Source organism: Aulonocara stuartgranti, assembly GCF_965226115.1.
Source record: "Aulonocara stuartgranti genome assembly, chromosome: 3".
NCBI lineage: Eukaryota > Metazoa > Chordata > Actinopteri > Cichliformes > Cichlidae > Aulonocara > Aulonocara stuartgranti.
This window is the reverse complement of record NC_138941.1, coordinates 32,023,017-32,038,752: the sequence shown is the minus strand read 5'-3', so window position 1 is coordinate 32,038,752 and position 15,736 is coordinate 32,023,017. Positions and strand designations below refer to the sequence as shown.

At 38.9% G+C, this 15,736-nt stretch overlaps 1 protein-coding gene and 1 long non-coding RNA gene across 3 annotated transcripts; one reads left to right on the top strand and one right to left on the bottom strand.

Moving 5' to 3' along the window:
* Nucleotides 1-149: 149 nt before the first annotated feature.
* Nucleotides 150-13,038, bottom strand: LOC309702958 (uncharacterized protein). 2 transcript variants are annotated; one of them, XM_082527632.1, is made up of 5 exons: nucleotides 12,976-13,034; nucleotides 12,703-12,881; nucleotides 3,349-3,529; nucleotides 1,835-2,023; nucleotides 150-810 (listed from the first exon to the last, which is right to left on the bottom strand). In XM_082527632.1, the coding sequence occupies exons 3-5, from the start codon at nucleotides 3,522-3,524 to the stop codon at nucleotides 603-605; spliced, it is 573 nt and encodes a 190-aa protein (XP_082383758.1). In that variant the 5' UTR covers nucleotides 3,525-3,529; nucleotides 12,703-12,881; nucleotides 12,976-13,034; the 3' UTR covers nucleotides 150-602. The 2 variants fall into 2 exon arrangements, with proteins under 2 accessions (XP_082383758.1, XP_082383757.1); XM_082527631.1 differs by having other exon boundaries at nucleotides 12,703-13,038.
* LOC309703875 lies at nucleotides 6,145-9,155 on the top strand. The gene is made up of 5 exons (XR_014276061.1): nucleotides 6,145-6,427; nucleotides 6,711-6,746; nucleotides 7,114-7,266; nucleotides 7,628-7,715; nucleotides 8,303-9,155. It is a non-coding gene; the product is annotated as an uncharacterized lncRNA (long non-coding RNA).
* Nucleotides 13,039-15,736: the final 2,698 nt, after the last annotated feature.

Genomic DNA, 15,736 nt, shown 5'->3' with positions numbered 1-15,736 from the left:
CAATAACAATTAAAATTTTATAATTTACAGTTTGATGATTTAAAGTCTCACACACAACCCGTCGAAAGGGGAGGGAAACCTGCTGCTTCCAAATAGAGCACATTTCATTCATCATGTTGTCAATCCAAGCCCATTATGTATTCATGATTTGAATCCTGGGTTGTGCGAAATGCCAGAAATAAACCCTAGACAAAGTGAATGAACTAAGGTGTAGGTGTGTTAGGTCATGTTGTGGTGATCCCTGAGGTGGGGGATTTGTGTTCATACTGGAGTGCAAAATTTAAACCAATGGAAGATGGACAAGAAAAGTTCAAAGCCATCAGGTGCTCAGTTTAGAAAAAAAGAGAAAAGAAGAGGAGGAGAAATGAGCAAAAGATACAGGTAAGCAGATGTGTCATTGGATAATGGCAGGTCATCCTGAAACAATCAGGGATTAATAAAGTATTCTATTTCTAAGGAAATTATGTGGGTTACAGTTGCTCAAAGAAGAAATGGTAAAAAAAAAAAAAAAAAAAAATAGTAATAGTAACAGACTAAACTACAAGGGGTAGTGTTCGCCCAGGGCACCAATCAGGCTTGGACCGCCCCCACTGATGTCTTCATTATTCAGGCGTGTGAAGCCAATTCATGAAGAACATCCTCATTATCCTCTGGAGGAATACTTCAGCACGCATCTGTCTGCCACCGTAAAGGATCACAGCCGGTGCGTATGTGTGGTCGTAGATGAGATGGAGACGAAACCAGGAACCCACAGGCAGGACATACAGCGGAGTGACAACTTCACCCTGTCCATTTATTTCAGCTTCAAGCCTGTCACAAGGAAGAACAAATCATAAGTAACAACCATCAACTGCTGCAGCAAATATTATACTGAGCATTTTTGTATATGTGTGTATGTATGATTTTTTTTTTTTAATTACTACTCATGATATGGCACTGTGCAGACATGCCTCTTAAGGATGGTTCTATATCATTTTCTATCATTACTTTATTATGGATTATAGGCGCTTGTTAAGTGTGGATAATTAAATAATAGATTAATGCAACAGCAAACTGTGCCTTGTTCTCAGATGGACAGCGAGTGGAGAGTGATAGATGAGATGAGGAGATGGAAGGAGGAAGAGAGGCAAAGAGTGATTCACAGGCAGAGCCCAGTTTATTTCCTACAGTTTTTTAAATCTGTTGCCTTATAAGGCAATATACCATATATGGTTCCAAGTGCTGTCACTAATCTTTGCATTTTATTATTATCTCATAACACTGGTTTAATGATATACCATCTCTCCTATATGGACTGTGTCTGCAGTCTCAAATCAACACAGCCCTGCCCTCCAGCAGTATCAGGAGCAGCAGCAACCACTTAAGAGCAACATTGTATCCATCAGGTAAAACATGGACTGTTTGCTTTGCATTTCTGTGAAGCTTTGCCGACACCTTATTCACAAATCACTGTTGTGCTTCAATACTTTTACCTGAAAGTTTTATTCAAGTCAGGTTAACTGAACAAACTTGTGTTCGATTTATTTAATTTACAAACTTAAACTGAATAAGTTTAAATTCTGTTAAAGTGATTTAACCTTAGTTATACAGCATAATATGACTTTAAACACGAAGCTCAGATTTGTAATAAAATATTGTATATTCGTTAAATGTTTGTTTTATTGTTCATTGTTTATTTTTAAGGTATCAAACGTTCAATAACGATGCAAATATTTCAAAACATAGCTACATCAAAGAGAAATGTAATATTCATAAAGATCCTTAGCGAATCCTTAGCGGATTTCTGCAAATGTAGCATCCAAGTTTTTTGGGTTTTTTTGTCTTGTTTTTTCACCTTGGGTTCATGAAGAACGTCGTCATTATTCTCTCTGGGAATACTTGAACAAGCGTCTCTCTGCCACCATAAAGGATCACAGCCAGTCCGTCAGTCTGGTCGTAGATGACATGGAAACGAAACCAGGAACCCAGAGGCAGGACATACAGCGGAGTGGAACCTGTGTGTCCATTCATTTCAGCGTCGAGCCTGTCACAAGAAACAACAAATCAACAGGAACAGCAATTCCTCGTTAAACGGCGATTCATAACAATAACCAACAACAGTCTTTATAAATTTGCACCAGAATGTGAAAGTAGAACTATCTGCAGCTGATGTACGAACACGCTTCTCTCTGTCCACCTATTTCTATCGCTCATCTTTGACCCTCCACCTTTTCCCTCAAGTCTTTTCTTTTCACTCTTCACTGACCCTCACGCGGTTTTTCGCGTTGCCTATTTATTTTTACCGCTAAATATTCCACTCAGACTGAAACTCCTTTTGTGACCCGCCCCGCACGCAGAATAAAAAAAGACCTTTATTTAACATAATGATCTAAAAGACTTTGATTGCGCCTGTAAACAAATAAAATAATCAGTTAGCTGTAAGCTAAATGATTCGCTGTTCTGTGAGGTAAAATTATTGGTTGTATCGGCAATTAATATTAGTCATTGTTAGGTCTGGTGAGGAGTGTATGTTTATTATATTCAGCATTTTTGTACATGTTTTGTTCGCAGACCACACACCCACACCCTCACCTACGGGTTCTTGTACACCACCCCGGTTGCATTACTGGGTTGTTGTGTCAACGAGTGACAGTAATGAAGCAATAACCTTATTTGTGTCCTGTGTGTTCTGACCGACACCCCAAGGTGAACACCACTGCTATTCAACCAACGCCTATACAGTCCTGGGTGAAACCCAAATTAATATCGCTGGAAATTTCTTTTCGCTTTTCTCCCGTTTCACCCAGTGTTGGAATCTGCCCGCTACGCTGCGTCAGGATGAACAGAATCACGTTGTAGGGAACCTTGGGCACACTGCGACAGATAGTCCGCTGTGCGCTGACTGCTGGTTCTGTCAGACATCGGCACAGAAATAGAAAGAAGTCTGTTTCTGTGAAGCTTTGCCGACACCTTATTCACAAATCATTATTTTGCTCCAGTACATTTAACTGAAAGTTTTATTAAAGTCAGGCTAACTGAACAAACTTGTGTTCGATTCATTTAATTTAAAAACTTAAACTAAGTTTAAATTCTGTTAAAGTGATTTAACCCTATATACTGCATAATATGACTTTAAACACGAAGCTCAGATTTGTAATAAAATATTGTATATTCGTTAAATGTTTGTTTTATTGTTCATTGTTTATATCAAACGTTCAATAACGATGCAAATATTTCAAAACCTAGCTACATCAAAGAGAAATGTAATATTCATAAAGATCCTTAGCGGATTCGGGCAAGACGCGAAAAACATATTTACATTTCTGCAAATGCATCCAAGTTTTGTTTTTTGTTGTTTTGTTTTTTCACCTTGGCTTCATGAAGAACGTCGTCATTATTCTCTTGAGGAATATTTGAACAAGCTTATCTCTCCCGCCATAAAGGACCATAGCTAGTCCGTCAGTTTGTTCATAGATGAGATGGAAACGAAACCAGGAACTCAGACGCAGGACAGCCAGCGGAGTGGAACCTGCATGTCGATCCATTTCAGCTTCAAGCAAGGAACAACAAATCATAAGTAACAACCATCAACTGCTGCAGCAATTCCTCGTTAAACGGTGATTCATAACAGTCTTTATAAATCTGCGCCAGAATGTGAAAGAAGTAGAACTATCTGCAGCTGATGTACGAAAACGCTTCTCTCTGTCCACACAGCAAAATCTCCAGTGTTAAATTAACACTGGAGAGTGTCTATATGGCTACGTTCACACTGCAGGTCTTAATGCTCAATTCCGATTTTTTGATCAAATCCGAATTTTTTGTCTGCTCGTTCACACTACAAATAAAATGCGACAGCAAACGAGCTCTAGTGTGAACGCTCAAAGCGGCCCGCATGTGCAAAAGAAGATGTCACACAACGCGCTCTGTTTAGACACAGAGCAAACAATATTGTTTGACTGATGGCCCTTAATATAAAGACTTCGGACTTCACGTTTCCCAATTTTTGCTTTAAGTTATTTACATAATAATGTAAATAACCTAATAATGATCCTTATTGCTGTTTTAGAGAGGAGCGGTGCTTTAAAGGATAGCTGCAGATTTCTGTCAGAATCTGCAGATTATACAGTACAAATAAAATGTTCACGTTTCTCCAACGTTGTCTTCCCAGCAGTTTCACCGGGTGGCCAGGAAGCGTTCGCGATGTCTTATCGGGCGCTTCTCCGGTGCTGATAATTGGCGTCTGTCTTGTGTCAGTGACGTAAAAGACGGATTTAATGCGACTTGACCGTTCACACAGCAGTCGCTTTCTGAAACATCGGATATGTATCGGATTCAGGACCACATACGAAAGTGACCCAGATCGGATTTGAAAATATCGGATTTGTGCCGTTCACACTGTCATACCATGATCGGATATGGGTCGCATAGGGTCAAAAAAAATCCGATTTGATGCGCTTTTGCCAGCAGTGTGAACGTAGCCTATGAGTCCACACCTCTGAGTATTAAATACAACACTGTTGAGTGTTAAATTAACACTTTTGACAGTGTTATATGTTTAAAAGTAACTTAGCCATTGTTAATCTTCAAACCTGACTAACACTGAGCAGTGCTGATTTTCTAACACTGGAATATTTCTAACATTTTGAGTTATTTTCCAGTGTTAGAAAATCAGCACTGCTCAGTGTTAGCCATTGTTAATCTTCAAAACTGACTAGGTTACTTTTAAACATATAACACTGTCAAAAGTGTTAATTTAACACTCAACAGTGTTGTATTTAACACTCAGAGGTGTGGACCCATATATACCCTCTCCAGTGTTAATTTAACACTGGAGATTTTGCTGTGCACCTATTTCTATCGCTCATCTTTGAGCGATCAACGAAAAAGCATATACACATCAAGGTATTTAACACAGAGGAGGGAAGGGAATTTTCTAGAGCGTTCTCACTCCCGAGGCGTAACATGTCGACGTTTTGTCAGAACGGGTTGGAATTTTCATGATAGACTTTGTCTGAATATACCAATACTCCCCTTTTTCCTCACCAGGCTTTTTCCGACTTTAGTCGTCTGTGACTGAATAACTTTTCGACTTCTGAATCTCAAACGTCAACAGGTATGGAGTAAGCAAGGCTTTTCAGCTTTTTAGAAGTTAATTAATCTTGGCACATTATACAATTTCAAATATGAAGAGACTGAGAGCCAGAGGAGAACGTTTGTCCGTGTCCTATAGTCCCAGTCTAATGATTAACTCTCTCTGCTGAACTATCAACACTGAAATAACTTCCAAGAAAACATCTTCAACAGCGACCACAGATTCAGTGCAACAAATAAACATTAAAGGGAAAAAGTAAAAATAGCAGAAGTTCGCCATTTTTGTAGGAACAATGAACTAAAGTCGCCTACCTTTATTAACAAAGCTTAATAAGATATTGATCCTTTTCTTATTTCGTCTGTTTCAGCCTTTATAAGCGCCACCGAGGTTTGTCTCAGCAGGTGATATATGCAAAAAGGGGACAGTGGCTGGAGGAGAACACCTGAAACTGAAGGAGGGGAGGAGCTTTGTCTCCTCTTCTTTGTCACTTTTCCGACTGCACTTTACTCCACCCAGTTATGTCAACCGAGTTATGTCAACCGGTTCCACATAACTGGGTTAGTGAAATACAAAATGTATGATAAAATTTGTTGTTCAAATTAAGTGTAAGTACATCTGCACTGAAAAAAATAATCAGTGGTATAAACGTAAAAAAATTATTGTAATCGGTTGCACGAAATTAAGTTATGTTTGGTTAACCTTAGTTTTTTATGTTATACCTGCACACATTTTTCTGGTAACACAAACATGACTTTTTTATGTTGTTGTTATGTTTTTCATTCCGGTCAAATATTTATAGAAACCACTTGTTTATCAGACATGAACTTTTTGTGTTAATTGTATTGGACTACTATGTGTTATATTGACAAGATTATTTTATGGTAAGCTTATTTTATAACAAATTTCTAATATATAATATATAATATAATATATTATATATATAATTGAGTGTTCAATAAATAAAACTAAATTAAGGCTGATCTTACTGTATGTACTGTACACTTTCTCTTCAATCAAAGAAATAAGCAAAACATTTTTGAACAATGACCTGTATTTTTGAAAATACACTGAAAAAAAGGGACTGGCCATCTCTTGGATATATGTAAGCATCTTGCATGTATTTAACGCAATTGCCTCATGTTTTAAAGATAAATGTAACTATATAGTGTAAAAACTACATGATATGCAGAAAGGGTGTATTAAATTGTTCATATCATGTTCAGGTGAAGTAAGTCAATAAGATAGCAACGTTAAATCTCGTGAAACCACGCGTGATTTCATCTCGCGGGCTTTGGATCGTGGTTTAAAAAATGCATCCATCTCAGTCAAGTCGAGCAGCCAACTCTACGTTTTTTGGTATGTCTTGAGCCGTAATATCACATTAAACCTAATTACGAGGCACTCATAACATAATTTGGTTTTCTGTGTGAATAGATTTGCCAACTGACTCTTCAGTTACATTGTGTATTTACTGCACCGTGGTGTTAGTGAGATTTTGGACATTGAACAGCTTTAGCTAATATCATCGGCGGCATTATGCTAGCTTACATCCCTACCCCTCCTGCCCTCACCTGTCCTTTTGTTTTTGTTTTTTTTTTGCTACACATTGAGAGACGACCTCTATTCTGCATTTCACCAGGAGTCAGCTGATGGATTGTGGGTTCAAGGTGTTATGGTAAGAAAGTATATTCTATTTTCGCTTAAGGTTTCTGTAACTTAATTATAATAGGTTTTTTATAATTATTAGGTGCATGCATACTCAAATAGACCACCCTATTAATACAACTGAGAAATCCAAAATCTGCCATAGGTTTAACCTGTATGTATTGTCAGAAAGGTGATTACTGGACTCACATTAATGCACACTTGAACTAAAATGAGGTTGTAACTTGTGGGTTCTTGGGTTGCAAATCAGAAACAAACATCTTTGGATTTTTTTAATCCCATAAGATCTGGAAACACAGTTTTTATTCAACAAAGCATTACTGATTAACCAAGCACAGTGCCTGCTGTTATTTCAAAATAATTTTATGTCATTTTAGATGAAATGCAGCATTCCAGTGCATCCCAACCATGCCTTTACAGTCAAGGTTTCTGACGGAGCTGAGTTTCTCTCTGACAGTCTGCTGAAAGTGTTTGCAAAGTGATCGGGGGAACAGGGCACAAAGCTAAAGGATGTAGCTGCCATTATGACAGTAAGAACTTTAAAATTCTTTAACTACAAAGTGTATATGTATTGCATTAGGTCAGTAAAAGATTTTTATGCTGCATCCATTGAAACAGTCAACTATTACCTGTGAGTACTGATTCCACCGAAAGGATGCCATAATTTTCGTTATGCATTTACTGGCCCACTGAGAAAAATTTATCTTTTTAAAAAAATAAATGTTCTGGAAACTATATATCCATAAAGTTGATGTCAAACAGAAACTTTTGATATTTCTTTGTAGATGCTGGTGTTGCATGTTGACTGGTTTAAGTTTTTGTCTGGGATCATTTTCTTCTGTGCTACTGAAAAGTTCACAAATCTCTGTTTTCTTTGTTATAATACTTTAGGATGACGTTAATGCTCGAAGGGAGTCTCATCAAAGTGCTCCGCATCCGTGTGAAAGACAATTGCAACATCTTGGTGCAGGAGTTCATGGTGAGTGTTTTATGAGTAGATTGTGGCTTTGCAACATTTTAAAATGCATTTAGTTATCCACTTGATCCTCATTGGACCAGTTAGGACCAGTAGTCCTCTTTAATAATTTGAAGTTCACATGAGGCCTGGTAGTGAACTCGGCCACCCCCCCTTGAGGCCCCACCCCCCTATATTAGGGGTCACATCAGTGTGAAAAAACTTTAAATTTGTCATTCTAGTGAACAAAGGAAAATCCCACCAGTATTTACATTAGCTTTTGTTTGAAAAAAAAAAAAGACCAACAGCTAACCAAATTGTGGGGCTGAAAGTCTAAATTCTAACATCTTCTGAGTGACATAACCTGGATTTCTGATGGGCCGGTGTCTTTCTAACAAAAACTAATGTAAAGCATTTGAAATTATTATGTTTTTCACCCTCTCTTAGAAACTCTGTTAGACCATGAATGGCAGCATGGCAGGCAACTCTTTGGCTATAGCTATTTACTATGTTGCTTGCATTGGTTTAAATTACTCTAACATTAGAACTGGTAGATTCAAAAGAGATGAGTTTAAAAAGGAATCTTAAAGAAATGTTTTGTGTTTAACCAGGACTTGACTGAGGCCACTGCACAGATTGAGAAAACCACAATGAACATCTGTCTCCAGAGGATGCACCAGGCAATGACTTTTCTGATGTTGGCATCATCATCGAGGGTATAGTAGTTCTTCAAGATCTGGATAACGTGACCTTTGCAGTAGCCATGCTGTTTGGACCTTTTTTATTCCTTCAATATGAGTTACCCATCACAACTCTGCTACACTTTTGAGGTGATTCAAAGGGTGGTAATGGAGTTGGATGCAACTCAGCTCTCAAGAAAAGCTCACAACTAAGACAAAACTGCTCCTGTAACGAAGCTCACTGTTATGCATGCAAGCTGATCAGCTCTAGGTGAGAGGACATTTAAATCTCACACTTGTTCTGCTGCATTTTGAAGCTCAATTCCAGAAACGGATCGCAGGGTTCATTTTTATAAACTCTGCAACTGCCATGAGGACAAGCCGTTTTTGTTGTTGTTGTTTGTTTTTCCTTTTGCTCTGTACAAGTTCTCTGTCTGTTTGGCAGCATTTTTAAATTTCTGTTTGTATTTTTTCTTTCTTTTACTAGTGAAGAGATGTAGCGTGAACAGTTATACAGTCTAAATATCCCATATGGGTCGTGTGAAATGGTATTTTCAGTTTCATTCATTTGAAGTAAAGAACGTTGAATATTTCTAAGTGTGCTGTTTTGAACCAAGATGTCACAGTATGATCAGTGCTGTAATTTTTGACAGTCACTGTATCAATGTTATTTTTGCATCTCTTGAATAAAGGTTTTGACCTGCAGGTGCTAATTTCTTTAGTTATTGGGGTAAAATGGGTAGTGTTAATAGGAAGGTGTTTGCCAATTCAGTAACCTAATTTAATGTTAATGGAAACTAACATTACCTCAAATTGTTTAGTTATAATTTTTGTTTAACTGAATCTTGACGTTAGAGGCCTTAAATAGAATGTTTTGATTTGTTCTTTCCCAACATTTTTCAAAAGAAACAGTCTAATTTCTTTGCTGTGATTGATTCCAGAGAACACGGAAGAACTGACATTATTTAACTGTTGATTTATGTAGATTCAGTGGAGGAGTAATGTCAGTTTAATTCTTTACCTACTGCAGTGAAATTAGACATTTTGTTTTGAAAGGTTACTGGTGGATGCCAGCAACCATCTTGGAAGAGAACAATACAATCTGTTATAAGGCCTCCATTTGAAAATTGTGTATTTGATGCTAGAATATAATAGCAAAATGTAATTTGAAGATAACATGTAGCATTTAAGTGACCAAGTAGTATTGGGTAAAAGTTATTGAATGGTGTTGGGATAAAGTGAGAAAATTGTGAAGGATTAAAATATTTCAAGAGCTCAAATTACTTCATCAAAACATGTTTAAGTCACATTTTATCAACACAAATTGCACAGGTTTATTGAACATGAATAAATTGTGTTAATTTAACTCAATTGTTTAAGTTGCTGCCAAAGCAAAACATCTGTGTGCAACAAATGTCCACCATTGAATTAAGTAAATCCAACAACATATTTTTTTCAGTGTACTACACAGTTGTAACAATGGACTTTCAATTCAGGCTTCCAAAATATACATGAGTCATATTTGTACAATGCATCTCTTGAAAAACATTCCACAACATTCCTCAAAGTTATCTGCTGTAACCTGAATTCAACATTGTGGGGCCTTATGACATCGCGCTTATGTAAAAAATAGTTTTTTAAATGTAAGAGCCATAAGGTAATATGGCAACAGGGGTGTAAATATTAAAATGACACAAAGAAGAGACTTAAAATAACATTATAACCCACAGGCACACAACCAAGAGACCTAAACTGATTAGTATTGGCTTGCTTCTATCACTAAACATCACAATCACTAATACTAGACAATGCAATCTGTTTGTAGTGGTGCACCTTGGGGAAAAAATTGCAGACTGGTGAAATTGGTGCAAGGCACCATTTCCATTGAGAAAAATGGACATTCAAAGTTTTAATTTTTTTTTAAAAGAGTCATGGCTTGAAAAGTGAAAACTGCAGTAATAAAGGCCCCAAGTTGAAAAGTGCCAGAAAAATAAGTTAATTAATCTTGGCACATTATACAATTTCAAGTTCACAAGTATGAAGAGACTGAGAGCCAGAGGAGAACGTTTGTCCGTGTCCTAGTCCCAGTCTAATGATCAAGTCTCTCTGCTGAACTATCAACACTGAAATAACTTCCAAGAAAACATCTTCAACAGCGACCACAGATTCAGTGCAACAAATAAACATTAAAGGGAAAAAATAAAAATGGCAGAAGTTCGCCATTTTTGTAGGAACAATGAACTAAAGTCGCTTACCTTTATTAACAAAGCTTAAGATATTGATCCTTTTCTTATTTCGTCTGTTTCAGCCTTTATAAGCGCCACCGAGGTTTGTCTCAGCAGGTGATATGCAAAAAGGGCACAGTGGCTGGAGGAGAACACCTGAAAGTGAAGGAGGGGAGGAGCTGCAAGCTCTTAAATGGTGCACTTACGGTATCTCCTCCCCTTTTTTCGCAGGAAGTGGCTTCCACATTTCCACATTTTTTTTCGACCGGGAAAGATAGGAGATGGGAAGGAGATATCCTCCGTAGTCAGGTGGCCTACTTAAATACCTGATTCAAGTACAAAGGAGCACAAACGTGTTTATATCACAGTCGTAGACTTAATATCCCCCCACTGTGGAAGCTGAAATGTCGCAGCTGCACAAGGGTCATTGAGGAAAAGTGAATTAGAAATATATTAGAAAAAATGGAAACAGAAAATAAATGGTGTAGGGATAAAACAGCTATAACCACACGCATATAATTTCGTATGTGTCCGTATTGTACAGTCTGGCTGATGATCAAAGACATGGAATAGACCTCCGTCCTACACCATGGCTGTAACAGTGCTGCTAACAGAGCTGGTCCTCTTTATCAGTCTGCTAAGCTTTTTCCCCATTCCTGGATGATGACATGAAGCTGTGAGACAGTTTTCCTGTTCTCAGACACATATTTATATAGACGATCGTCTTTCCTTGACAGAATACATTTGCATAGGTTGGTGTTTATTTATTTTTTGTATTACTTATGATTATAATTTATTATTAAATTATTTTGAAATGTTTTATGAGTTTTGGCCTACCAAGAAATCAACAGTAATAATTAGGAGAATATTAGCATATTCAGACATTATGTCTATTGTGAAAATTCTTGCAGTAAAAATTTATATCTCCTGCCAGACACACAGCTTACTCTTTTTTTCACTCGAGAGACACACACAGCTTACTCTTTTTTTCACTCGAGAGACACACACAGCTTACTCTTTTTTTCACTCGACAGACACACACAGCTTACTCTTTTTTTCACTCGACAGACACACACAGCTTACTCTTTTTTTCACTCGACAGACACACAGCTTACTCTTTTTTTCACTCGACAGACACACAGCTTACTCTTTTTTTCACTCGACAGACACACACAGCTTACTCTTTTTTTCACTCGACAGACACACACAGCTTACTCTTTTTTTCACTCGACAGACACACACAGCTTACTCTTTTTTTCACTCGACAGACACACACAGCTTACTCTTTTTTTCACTCGAGAGACACACACAGCTTACTCTTTTTTTCACTCGAGAGACACACACAGCTTACTCTTTTTTTCACTCGAGAGACACACACAGCTTACTCTTTTTTTCACTCGAGAGACACACACAGCTTACTCTTTTTTTTCACTCGACAGACACACACACACACACACACACACACCTTTTAAAGTTATTTCATAATATTCATATTATGAAAAGTACTTGTGTTATGTAATGTTTTCTATATTTTCAGAGAAATTAAAATGCAAAAATGGTGTTACAGGGAGATTTATAACAATAACTAAATATGCAGTTTTTAGTTTTCCCAAGCTGTAAAAATTACAAATGAATCAATAAATAAAAATTAGCACCTGCTCCTTTTATGTAAGGTTTCAAAGACACAGCCAGCCACACACACGGTTTTAAAGAAACAGCTATATCAACTAACTGAGCCGAGGGTGGCTGCTGATCAGCTAACTGAGCTGAGGGTATGGAAATGAAAACTGCACCAGTCCGTACTACAGGAGAGAATGGAAGTGTGGTTGGGTGATGATGGCGAGGGTTGCATTTCTTTTTCAAGGATGGATCAAACGATTTAGCGATAAACCTTGGTAAAAAAAATGCTGCTGTCGTTGAGAGTACCAAGTGGCGAGGGCCTCCAGGAGAACAATTGAATCCTCTTTCCCTGGGCCACCCATGCCAAACAGTTCAAAACTTAACCTCGCTCTTAGAGCTGTTATTATTTGTTTGAGTCCACCATTTATTTTTAGAAAACTGACAGTGGAGGCAGTGGACGACAAAAAATTATCAAAAAAATACTACCTCCAGCTGCCTCTTGTAGGGGCTCGCGGCGTGGACTACCCTCCAACAGTAATCCCAAAGGAGCGCGAGATTCTCTCCCTCAAAAGGCGAAGCGTGAGTCCGCTGGATCCATTACTGGTCGCGTCGTTCTGTCAGGGCTCTGTGTGTGGGCAGGCAGAGAGGAGGATCCAAGCGCAGGACTGGAACACAGAATTGTAAATCAAAACCTCAGCTTTATTGCTGACATGAAAACCAAACGTGAAGTGCCGTGACTACAGAAACCAAAAAACACACAGGCATAATCTGACGGTACGACAGGACACTGAGCACAGGAAAACACAGGGCTAATATACACAGGGTGGGAATCAGGGAATGGGGAACAGGAGGGAGACACAGCTGGGAGAGATCGGGGTTAACGAGACGGGGGGAACCAAGCTGCACACACTAACATAAGACAAAGACTTTCACAATAAAACAGGAAACATGAATTACTAAACAAGCACGCATACTTGACACTGAGAGACAGACAGACAGAGAACGACACATGGAACCTGAACTAAACTAAACGTGAGATATAACCGAGAACAAATCCTTAAGCACGGATAAACAGAAACAAGAAACTAATAATAATCATCATCACTACGAGAATAAGAAAACAATCCATGAAGCAGAATTAAACCGAAATATAATAAACTCAAAATACTGGGTCCAGCGGACCCAGAACCGTGACAAAAACTTTGTACCATCTCTGGGAGCTGCCAGGATCTAGAAAAAGCTCCTCTACTGAGACAAACCCAGTGTGTAGATGAGATGAGGAGATGGAGGAAGAAGAGTGAGTCACAGACAGACCGTAGTTTATTTCCCACAGTTTTATTAATCTCTTGCCTCATGATTCCAAGTGCTGTCATTTTATAATTATTATCTCATAACACTTGTTTAATCAGATACAGTGTCTCCTATGGACTTTTGAATGTCTACTTTCTCAGATCAGCACAGCCCTGCCCTGCAGCACAATCAGCAGCAGGAGCAGCAGCAACATTGTAACCATCAGGTAAAACATAGGCTACATTTGCTTTGCATTGTTCCCACCTGATGACAGTGATATAGTATGATACGATTTTATATTAGATTCTTGATTAATGTGGGTTGTTTTTGTTCAGCCTGGTCCTGTGTGCTCCTTTAAGCACCTTCCTCATCGGACATCTCTGCACAGCCCTGATTACGTGTATATTGTACAGTCTAGCTGCTGCAGTTTAGTCCTCTGTCCTGTAACAGAGCTGCTCAGGGCCTCTGCAGGCTCATAATAGACAACCTGGTAGCCAAGCTGTTGTTCATAATAGATGTCAGCTTGGCTAACATCCTCCTCTCACCCACCATCTCTTTGCAGTCTATGGGACTGTCCAGGACAGAGCTGGTCCTCTTTATCGGTGTGCTATCAATGGTCATGAGTACCATTCACACAGAGTTGGGGAATGGCTGCAATCACAGCATTGTAAGATGGTGACAGATATACCCTTAGGCCTCCTCCTCGATTCAGAGATGGTCTTTCCCTTTTCACGTAAATGGCCTCCTTGACTCTGCGCTCAAACCAGCGTTCCTCCCTGTGCAGGATGTTACATCCTCATCACTGAAAGAGTGTCCACTGGCCTGTAGGTGTGAATAGACTGCAGAGTCCTGGCCTGACCAGGTAGCTCTCCTGTGTTGTGCCATCCGCTTCGCCAGAGGTTGTTTGGTTTCTCTGATGTATAAATCATGGCAATCCTCCTGGCACTTAACAGTGTACACTATATTACTCTGCTTGGGTTGGGGACCTGCCAATCTTTGACATAGTGTTTGGGGTTTAAAAGCCACAGAGACGCGTTGTTTAGAAAAAATATGTCTCAGCTGTTCCGATACTCCTGACACGTACAGGATAAGGCAGCAGTTGTCCTTCTCTCCTGGATCACCTGGAGGTTTCTTTAGGTGCCTTCCCAGCTTTGACAAATATCCAGCTGGGATAACCACATTTACTCAAAGCATTAATATAAAAATTAACGATCATAAAACTGACCTCATAGCCCGCTGTTTGTCAGTGAAGCTAGTTTAAGTCATTATGCAAATGTACTGTTAAAAGGCTCAGGAAACCTGCAGTCAGCTGAGACTGAAGAAGTCACTTACCGGTAGTAGAATTTCTTCGACTGAAAACGCCACGTCCAGATGAACAGAATCAGTTTTAGGGATTTCCTTACCTGGATGACTGAGCATGAATGAAGACAATAAAAAGTGATGGATTTTTTTGCTATGTTGTCCTAATTTTTTTTCTTAAAAAACCTTTCAAAACACACATTTTGAAGTTGATAGCAGGGGCGTCACTAGGTTTTAAGGACGGGGGGGGGGGGGGGGGGGGGGGGGCTTAACCCCCAAGAGATACACACGCGATATGAACGAACGTAGTGAATGAGCACAAAATTTCACAAACAGAAAACAAAGACTGAGAAATTGTTTTCCTACTTTTTTGGACAGATTAAACATCCTAGGCCACCAATAGATCTATTGTTTTATTTCAGTCTGCTTTATAATACAGTACAACAAGAAAACAGAGGAAATGTGTTTGCCGCGTCAATAACAAGAAAAAAACTGAAAATAAAAAAGTACATTTTTCTGGCTGCAATCACCAGTTACTTGGTGGATGGAAGCATCAAAGAATGACGTCTGTTTTTAAGAGTGGCAAATCGGTCAATCACTCTGTTGTGACTCAGATGCTGAAGCGTGTCTTTTTCAATAGACATGACTGCAAGACTGTGAAGTCTTTTCTGACCCATTGTTTGACGCAGCCAGGAGTGCAGCCGACGCAGTGCAGCCGACGCAGTGCACTAAAGGACCTTTCGCACGAGCAGCTGCTGACAGGCACTGTTAGGGCAACTTGGATGGTTGCCCTCAGAGAGGGAAACATGTCTGAATCAAGGAGGTTGTACACAGACAACATATTTTTGGGTGGACATCCAGCCTCTGTGTTTTGGTAAGAAAGTTTCTGGCCACCAGAACCTCCTCTTTTTTCAGGTCAAGTCTGTAGTGC

What these genes read in the sequence shown, in the direction of transcription:
- LOC309702958 (XM_082527631.1), bottom strand. Translation starts at nt 3,524, where the DNA reads ATGGATCGACATGCAGGTTCCACTCCGCTGGCTGTCCTGCGTCTGAGT. An exon ending in ACGTTCTTCATGAAGCCAAG is followed by an intron (nt 2,024 to 3,348) that starts GTGAAAAAACAA and finishes TTCTTGTGACAG; the next exon opens with GCTCGACGCTGAAATGAATG. An exon ending in ACGTTCTTCATGAACCCAAG is followed by an intron (nt 811 to 1,834) that starts GTGAAAAAACAA and finishes TCCTTGTGACAG; the next exon opens with GCTTGAAGCTGAAATAAATG.